The 10,130-nt window shown below is 41.9% G+C and overlaps 1 protein-coding gene across 1 annotated transcript; it reads left to right on the top strand.

Annotated features, from left to right (window-relative positions):
• The first annotated feature begins 3,428 nt into the window (after window positions 1–3,428).
• On the top strand, window positions 3,429–5,652 carry LOC133912867 (LOB domain-containing protein 37-like). The gene is made up of 2 exons (XM_062355806.1): window positions 3,429–3,851; window positions 5,015–5,652. Exons 1-2 carry the CDS (start codon window positions 3,668–3,670, stop codon window positions 5,506–5,508), a joined length of 678 nt encoding a protein of 225 aa, XP_062211790.1. The 5' UTR covers window positions 3,429–3,667; the 3' UTR covers window positions 5,509–5,652.
• The last annotated feature ends 4,478 nt before the right edge of the window (window positions 5,653–10,130 follow it).

Here is a 10,130-nt window from a genome sequence, read left to right as displayed (position 1 = left end):
TTGTGATTCTTTGTAGGATTTACAATCTGTATTCTTGTAGGTGCTGATATTCATAATAAATTGGCCAATAATGTAGCCTTGAGTGCCAATAATCTAATTTTCTTTTTGATAGACAACTGACCTATGAAACAATTACTCATGTGCTACAATTCATCGGGCTACCAATGGTCAATGATGTTATGATGTGTAAAGCTATATGATAACATTGATAACATTTGTCTTCTGTGATGGAACCGATGATAAAACAATCCATGTGTGTTCTCTCATAAAGAAGAAAGACATTGAGTATATATTCACATCGCTGGTGCTGTAGTAACAAAAACTGGTACATATTCTCATTCTGCTTAACAATATTTCTTGAAATGAAAAGGAAGAATAACTTTGATATATAACATAAATGTATTCTTGATAGGTCCCTTATTGTGTCATAATTTCTATGGACTTATTTATTTATATTCAAAGTTGAGTCATAATTGTATTTAAAATCCAAGTTGCAAGCTCTATCTAAAAGCGGTTTTGTTATTTGTTATGTAGCAATCCTTGTGCATGTCGCCTTTTGGTTGTTTTATTTGTATTACCAAATATCGTTAGCACGTGTATTATACTAGTCCTTGTAATTGTGAAGTTGCGCACGCTGTGCCCCCTGATGATACGTACGGAGTACCTTGGTAGATCACCACTGGGCAATCGAGTGCGTGCTGTAAATCATGGCAGGCAGCAAAAAAGTGTAATAGAAGAAAGAAGAAACAAGACAGGAAGGGAGACGAAGGCTGGGCTCCGAGGACGGAAGTGGTGGCGCTAATAGCGGGAGCCCTTATACGTCAAGCGGCAGGAAAGTGTTTAGGATCAGCGTAGCCCACCAGCCTGCGAGCCCAAATCGGCCCACAAAGCGGGAGAGGTCAGGCTAGGTTTATTTTCTCTTTTTTTTTCTTTTTTTTTTCTTAATTTCTTCTTCGAATCCTTGTGATTAATCATCATGCACTAGATTTATGATTTTGTGCCTTTCAAAATTTTAAAAGAATTGATTTAATATTTTTTAAACCGTGTTCAATATTTTTCACATGCTATTTCAACATTTCCACATAAAATGTTGTGCTAGCTTGTGATTAATCATCATGTACGCTTATATTTTTGTGTCTTTCAACATTTTAAAAATCTTGATTCAACATCTCTCCACATAAAATGTTGTACTAGTTTGTGATTAATCATCATGTACGTGTCTTTCAATCATATAAAATGTTGAACTTATTCTTTCAAAATTGTTGAACTAGTATAGAAAAATATTAGGATCTTTTTGCGACCCTTTTTTCTTTTCCAAAATTGTTGAACTAGTCTTTCCGTGCACCCTTTTTGCGACCCGCGACCTGAGCAATCGCATCCGTCCAAATCTTTCCATACACGAGTCTCAAAGTGTGTCACCCGAAAGCTTTTTTCGGGCGCGCTAGCAATAATATGAAATCCGGCTAATAACCGAAGAAAAACGGAAAGACTTCGGTCGCTGCTAGCTGAGCAATCGCATCCGTTTGCCGCGTCCGTTTCTTACGAGTGGCGATACACCATTGCACATCGCCTCAAATACAAACAGGACGGATATATTTGATCGCGATGTGCTGGGCACGTCCCATTGCCCGGCGGCGTACGTCAGGCTAGCAGCCACGCCGCTCTCACAGAACACACGCACTCTTACAAAAGCCATTCCGAATTACTAATCAATAACAACCGCGCACAACTAGCTTACTAGATTATGGATTAATTAGTCTCCCACTTGCAGTAGCAGTAGGCCAGTGCTACTAGAGAATGCAGCCGAAAGCCATGCATGCATGCTCGGCGCCAGATGCATGGAGGGAGAGAGAGAGAGAGACGGGCGCGCCAACGACTGAGGAACACGCGAATTTATGGGCGAAGGGGCAGGACAGGGGGGGAAGGAACCGGGGCTGATTTGCTTGCCGGGCGGCGCGGGGAGAGGGCCAGCGATGGCACGGCGACCTCAGCTCTTGGCGGCACCAAAGGACAGGGCCATCGCTGCCCATCCAACCGGGGCGGGGCCCGTCGCTTTCGACCTTTCTCTGTCGCACCCTCTTCCCGCTTTGCCTCGTTCGTTCCTATCCACAACCCCCTTCCGCGGCGTCGATTAACCAAAACATCCGCATTAGACCCCACCCCTGCTCGGATCCTCTGCGCCCGTAGCGTTTTCGTGTTCTGGTTCTTGCACATGCGTGTGGACTACGGCTGACGATCTCCGCTCTATTGGCTTCCAGCCATATTTTTAATAAAGAAAGTACAACTTCGACTTATATATCAACAGAACATATGCATAGTTATTTTATAAATATAAACATATGTATTGAGTTTGGAACTTGAACTTAGATTGACGGGTCATATAAAAGAATCATAAGGCAATATATATTGGTACACATCAACTATCTCATATATCATTTCATGCAATATCACATAAGATTTTAGGTGATGTGAGTCAGAGAGATATGGTGGGAGAAAAAGTTTGTTGTTTCACGAAGCAATCATTTTATAAGCTAAAATTTAGAACAATGAGATTAATCCTACATCATTGTACGAGTTGTTATTATCATATAACTTACACTATTTATTTATTCTATGTACAAATTGAGAAATTATGGAATTACTATGAGACAGTTGAATATACAATGTATTATAGAGATTATCTGTTAAATCATCTCAAGACTATATATCAATGTATGAGGTGACCTATAAGACGACATCAATATACTTAACCAAGCTATGCTCACTTCACCATATTTTGCATTGGCAATCAGGTTAGACAACTTCTAACGTTTTGCATCATGGTGGCTGAACTTCTTTATGACAATATCTAACCGTCCAATCACCTTTGAAATATCTTGTTGTTCGGCTCTTTGGGTTGGAGCAAAATGCCGTCAGATAAATTTGCATTTATTGATGTTAGATGACTGACGAGAAGATATTTGCAGATGATTTTTTGACAAACTCCTCCCAAAAAATGAACATGGGTTTCAGTAGCTAGTTTTGATATGATCCGTAGATACGTATATGTCCTTGTTTTCTACTATTATGATGCCATCGAAATCTAATAAAGGCACACGTATAACATTGACAATAATTTCAAAGTATACTGAATATAAAAAGAAACAACTCAAAGCTACATAGAGCATATACTCTGCACAATGAAACAATATTCATGCATCCTTGAGTAGGGGGTAACGTTAAGTCTAGGTAGACATTCCGGCAGCCGATACGGATTCTACCTAGAGGGAGGTCGGCAGCTTTACGGGCGTGCAATTCAACGAGTTGTTAGGAAGGAAGGTTGGGTGCGTGCGTAGAGGATCATATTCCTGGGGAGGTGACAAGAATGCGGACAGTGGTATTGCGGCAACAAGGAGGCGCCAACATATTGGAGAACCGAATATTAATTTCCTCCTGCCCCCTGCCACTCCGGAGGATCGCTAGCTCTAGCTGCTCCTGCTGTCTCTATTTTAAGCACCCTCCAGCTCCTCTCCCCCTAGCTTAGCTCCTCCCTAGGCTGTCTCCATTGCTGCCCACTAAGCAGCAGCACGAGCGGAACCAGTGCTCCGCGCTGCGAACCGCTCAGGCGATCGAGCTGCGTGCGCGCGTGTGCGATCCCGCCGGCGGTGAAGAAGAGCGATCGATCGAGATGAGCTGCAACGGCTGCCGCGTGCTGCGCAAGGGGTGCAGCGACGCCTGCGTGCTCCGGCCCAGCATCGAGTGGATCGACGGTGCCCAGCCGCAGGCCAACGCCACCGTCTTCGTCGCCAAGTTCTTCGGCCGCGCAGGACTCGTTGCGTCCCTCGCCGCCGTCCCACTGCAACACCGACCAGGTTCGTACGCAGCACCGACTCCGCTACTCGGTCAATTGCTGTCTCAGTTAATATATCGTTACACCCAGATTAATTTTTTCGGAAAACAATTACACCCAAATCATGCTTAATATCTCTGTCGTTACATATATATAATTTCGCTGCTTTGTTAATTTGTGGTTCGGTGTCGATGGAAGCAAATAAAGGCCGGCTGTACAAAGATATGGAAGCTAGATACTAGAAAGTAAGCTCAATTTTGTTGAAGTAAATAGTAGACATATTTTTTTTAAAAAAAATTAAGCTTTATGTACTTCAATTAATATTTAATTAAATTATAAAAATATTTAATATATAAAAATTATACAACTAGATTCATAATTTAAAATAATTTTATATTATATAAGTTTTGTAACTATAAATAATATATTTTATAAAAGACTTTAATTAAAATCTAACGAGTAAAAAATACATCTACTATATTTTAATGAAGAGAACATCTGATTGAAGGTCAGTACTTTGGTGTCATCTAAACCAACAATGCATGTTAACTTCAAGACAATGACCAGACCCATCTCCCCAGGTATCTCCACCAGTAACATCTTTTTAATAATTCTTTATGACGTTACGCGGCCTTCCGAAGTTCCGATGTCCCATGGGACAAGGGCGGGAAATGAAAAGCGTAGGTACTTATGCACACACGTTTTTAGCTATCCGTGATGTTTATATATTCCTCGACTCTTCTTATATATTAAATGATTTTTTTATTAAATTCTTTATCATGAACCTTAACGTAAATGAATAATTCTATATGAAAATTTCCCACTAGAACAGGTGAATCTTTTGGCCATGCCCAAATGGAAATGGTACTTCACCTAACAGACTCCAACATGCATGCACTGGCAGATATGCTAATTAATTCATTGGTTTAGTATTTTATTGCGATCTTAGTCATTAGGTGATCTTAATATCTTTTAGGTTTGACTTTGAATTGTGACTCCTACTGCTAACGAAACTGAATCAGTCTGCTCTTTGCTGTTCTCTACAAAGGCGCCGGTAAATATGACACCGTAATTTAGAGTGAGTCGATCGGATCATATATGTTAATTGTGAGCAATATGTTTTCACGAAAAAACATGCATTTTGGGGTGGTTCTCTAACGTGCCATCATGCACGATGAAATGCAGCGCTGTTCCGTTCTTTGTTGTACGAGGCGTGCGGGCGGACCATCAACCCGGTGAGCGGCGCCATCGGCCTCATGTGGACGGGCAACTGGGACCTCTGCCAGGCCGTCGCTGACGCCGTCCTCCGCGGCGAGTCCCTCCGCGCGCTCTCCACCATCCCCGCCGCCTTAACGGACCGCGACATGGCCGGACTCTACGGCAGCGTCGGCGTCGCCGCTTCCTCCTCCTCCTCGCCCGAGCACTCCTCCACGCCATCCAAGAAGCGCAAGAACGGCCACGCCTTCAATGCCATCGGGGCTGCCCCAGGCTGCCAGCCGCCGGCGGGGCTGCTGCAGTCGTGCGAGCTGGACCTCTGCCTGACGCCGGCGTCGCCGCTGGCAGGAGGGCGACGGGGCTGCGGCGCGTCGGACGAGTCCTCCGCCACGACGACGTGCGAGGATCAAGCCAGCGGCGACGCGAAGGCCAGGGCGCCGGGGCTGCTGAACCTCTTCAACTGACTGATCTCTCGTGTCGTGTCGTCCTTCTTCCTTTCTAAGCTTATAACTGTGCAGAGAGAGTTTACCAGGGTGTGTGGTAATTAGTTGCAGGAATCGATGTTGGTTAATTAAGCGTTTTTGGATGCAAAAATGGTTTTGAAGTGATGGAACCGTTGATTAGCGCTGTTAATCTGGTGGATTAACGAGTTGGTTTGGTACAAAAAAGATGGAATGGAGTGCCAAATCCTGCCTCTGCTGCACAGGTGGATGATTAGCGTTTTGTCACATCTGGTATTAACGGCTAAAATCAGATGTGGCTTATGTGTGTTCAGGATATTCAACACACATAAGTCGTATATGTTTTTAGCTGTTAAAATCGGGTATGACATAGGTGGTATCAGAGCCATACTGATTGTATGACGTAGGTCTAGATAGAATAGTCGTGCTATAAGATCATATATTAAAAACCTATTTTGAAATTCTTATCCCCGTGTTTCTTCGACCCCTCAGTTTCTTTTTCTCTACTTACCTACTCCAATCTATTGAACAAAATAAATTTCCAATACCCCTTTCAAACTTTTAGTTATTGAACCATCTTAGTTTCTATGATCGAGAAGGATGCTCTTGAAGATCTCACTTATGTTTCTATCTCATATGAAGATTCTGATCATGAAGTTAAAGACCTTTCGTTTCAAGAAAGAATGATCTACCACAATACTGAAGACATGAAGATCTACCTCTGTTCTGCTCCCAGTTTTAGTTCTTCAACTTATAGGAGGATTTTCCCCTAATATTCGGAAACGTTAGAGCGATATTAGTAGTGCATGCTTGTGTTGTGTGCCTTGTCTGATTTGTATTTTCTGTTTGAGTGCTGGTATGCGTTGTGGGATGCTTTAGCATCTGGTAACAACGATATTCCTTATATATCTCTATAGTTAATAATATAGTTGGGTTTTCTACTTCTAGTCACTTTTTTTCTTGCCAAACCTTCCACCTCAATCCTAATCAGATGGTGAACACAAAGAAAGATCAGCTTGGTAAAGGTACCAACAATAACAACAACAACATCCAATAGGTGCCACCACAGTTTAACAAGAAACAACTCTTGACAACATTGACTCATATCTTTCAAAGCATGGCTCAGAGTATTGAAGGACTACTACAGATCACTAAAGCTCTGAGTGCAGGAGACGAATATAGTCAGCAGGACGACAGGAAGAAGAGGAAGATGTCATTCCAGGAACAGGGAAGCAATGCACACCTCCGTGTGTCAACTCAAGCACCTTAGTAAGGTCCTATATTTTGTTCCAACAATCAATACAAACCTCAACTGAGGGCACTTGTTCAGTATTTAGAGAATCAAACACCCCGTTCTACTCTGTCTGCCACTCCTCAAACCAGGAACAGTTTAGTTACTCCCTCCTCAGGCAAGGGATGTTATTATTGCAAAGAAAGATGTCATTTTGTGAGATATTGCCCTAAGAGATATCCAAAATGGGCCAACCTCACCACACTGAAGCCTACTCAGTCTCAACCCCAAGCACATGATGGAAGTAATATGCTCATTCAGAACACCCGGACGCAAAGCAGTTCTCAGGATCTCAACATCAGCGATTGTGTGATCACCTATAGCGAATTTCAACCAAACAAGGCCAAATATTTCGAGAAGTGCAAAAATCAAGTTAGATCAGTGCAACAAGGCAATTCCGCCAGTCAAGAATAGGATGACACCGCATAAAAATCTCCCCTCCCATGCCTCAATATTCAGATTCCCCATCCTATGAATCTGGGTAGGAACAAACCCTAGAATTCTACTACAAAGAAGGGAGTGTGTTTACACTGTAGAGAAGAATATGTCAAAAGATGTCCCAAGAAGTTTCCCAACCGGAACCGAATCAACCATTAACCCCAGATGAAGACCTCAGTTCAGCATTCAGACCATCATAATTTCCAAGTTGCAACCCAGGACATCCAAGTTCAATAGGATCACGTGATGCCCAAAGAAGCTCAGTAGGCACCAAGAAGTTGAGAGTGATATACTACATGTTAAATGCAACCTTGTAATAATATGGACCCAATGTTAGAATCTCCTTATGACATCTCTACGTATCAATTATCACCAAACTAGCTTGCTTATGTACAATCTACTTGAGACTTGAATGGAAGTTTTGTTTCCCCTGGTTCGACCCAAGAGTTGTTAATATTCCTCCATTCTATCACTAGTTTGTCTACATCTTAAGAACTAGAAATGTAAGTTAGAGAAATCCGTTCCTTTTTAAAGGGTGTAGACCTTTTAGCCAATCTGTTGGTTCTGGAATCTGAAGGCACATAAGTTGTTCTTAGGAATGGCTAGTCAACAAAGGTAATGAGATAATAAAGTGTGCTAAAGAAGCACAGTACCCAGAAGCTGCACTCCGACCACATAAGTGATTGCTAAGAACAAGTATTCTTTCCTCAGAATTATAATATACCTTACTAAATCTTCAAAGATAAGAAGATCCGCTAAAGTCAATCAACAGATGAGAAGATCATTAAAAAAATAAAGAAAACATATCAGGAGTGCTAAAGCTACAGAATTCTTAGGAATCAGAAAGCACTAAGATGTATCATGATTTCAAGGAATGTTATCAGTAGTATGGAAATAAGAGTGGTGTAGCAAAGTATATGGTCATATGTGACATGTGTCAAAAAGTTAGAACAATACATCAAAGATAATTACAACCATTAAACATACCAAGAATAGAATATATGAGAAAATCCAACATACTCAGGGTAATCAATCAAGATTTGTCGAGATAGTTGCGAAAGTTGTGAAAAGCAAAGTAAGTAGAGTGTGTCAGTGCAATATTAACACCAAGAAGAAAAAGCAATTTGGAAAGCGAGAAGAAAACTTGAAGATCAAGATCTCTTACCTCATTTTCGACCTGCCCGAATCTCGAGGGAGAGATTCCTTTACAGGGGTAAATTTGTAACACCCTGATTTTTAGAATTTATAAATTTTTAAAATTATCCAAGATTATTGAATAGCTTCGCCAGTAAAATAGGTTTAAAACCTATTTTTTAATCAATCAAAATATGTTATTATTTTATGTGCATTGCATGCTGAGTTTTGTTAGGAGCCAAGTAAATGCATTAGAGTTCTTTTTCTATTTCTTTCTCTTTGGTGTTTCGAGTGAAAATAGTTTCAAAAAGGTTTTTTTTAAAACTCAATAGTGAATAAGTTAAGGATCTTAATGGTTGGAATTCAAAATTGTTGAATTCATCATCTATTCAATCATTAATCATATCTAATCTTTCTCTAGTTCAATTCAAATTTCTCTGCAAAAGTTTTTTTCCCTCAACCCTAGATATACCTAAAGTGTCTTTGAGCTCAATCTTGCTCAAGTCAAAACTCTTAGCCAAGTCTTCTAGAAGGTTCAACAAAAAAGATCCACAAATCTGTAAATATTCACGGAGTCCTAGATATCCTCTTCTTCCCATGTGGTTTTAGAGTCCAAGACTGCCTCAAATGCAAATCTTAACAATATCAAAGTTGTAGGTCTCATCGAGAGCTTCGATTTGAAAATATGGAAATCCCCTTTTGTATAATGGAGTTAGGAGTTATGGCCCCGAAATCAGTGCTGCGCAGATAAGTCTGAGTTCAAACAGTTTATCTTGTGGTGCATTTTTAAAAATCATGATGGCGTTTTTAGAAGTTCTAATGAATACCAAAGTTGTAGATTTTATTGAGTACCATAATGTAGTCCAGAAACGTCCAATTTAGAGTCCGGATGGTAGAAATATCGTCCTCATAATAGAGAGCTACGAAAAAGGAAATCCTAACCGACTTGAACACGAATCCGATTCGTGTCCAGGTTGGACTCCACCTCAACCAGCCGCCCCTAGCCCTATAAATAGGAGTTGCACACCCTCTCCTATCCCTATTCCACACCCTAAGCCCTAGACGCCGCTGCTGCCCTGTCTGTACGCCGTCGTTTGCCAGAGCCGCCACCGTCGTCGTCCGTAATGTACTACGTCATCATCTCCGTGAATTCTCCTTTCTCGACCATCGAAGCAAGGTGAGGATCCCTTCTTCTCCTTCCTTACCTCTGTTTTACCATCATACTAAGTCCCTAGCCAAGCCTTAGCTCCGACCAAAGCCCGATCTATGCCGCCACAGTAGTCATCGTCGCGGACAACCGCGCCGTCACCGATCGGCATCGACCTTCCTGGCTGACCAGAGGTCAAATCACCAAGCCCTTTCACCAAGTGCATGACCCATAATGTTTTCCACGCCCTCACCAATCGGGTCATCCAGTAGATCAACCAAACCACCAGGATCACGGTCGACATGCCCGCTGTCCGGTTTGTAGACGCGTTATGAGCATGCACCGAGTTTGCTGTCGTGTTCTCTGTCAATCTAGAAGCCGTATGGATGTGCCATATGCATCATAACATGTCCCATGAAGTCTTCTATGTGACCATATGAGCTTTTCACCGGTTGTGCAGCGACTCGACTAGAACGTGATTACCAACCGCAGCATATCGTAACTGCCACTCATCTCATCTCTGTTGATCGTTCTTCCTCTCAGGGGATGATCTACCCAAACCCATGCTATAACATTGTGTTCTCAGGATATACGAACATCTCTGTTCAAATGGTT

This window comes from Phragmites australis, chromosome 3 (assembly GCF_958298935.1).
Source record: "Phragmites australis chromosome 3, lpPhrAust1.1, whole genome shotgun sequence".
Taxonomy (NCBI): Eukaryota; Viridiplantae; Streptophyta; class Magnoliopsida; order Poales; family Poaceae; genus Phragmites; species Phragmites australis.
This window is presented reverse-complemented; position numbering and strand designations above follow the sequence as displayed.

Bases quoted from the DNA above. Each gene is read 5' to 3' on its own strand.
- LOC133912867 (XM_062355806.1), top strand. From the start codon at position 3,668: ATGAGCTGCAACGGCTGCCGCGTGCTGCGCAAGGGGTGCAGCGACGCC. The intron at 3,852-5,014 runs GTTCGTACGCAG...GATGAAATGCAG, and splicing joins CCCACTGCAACACCGACCAG to CGCTGTTCCGTTCTTTGTTG.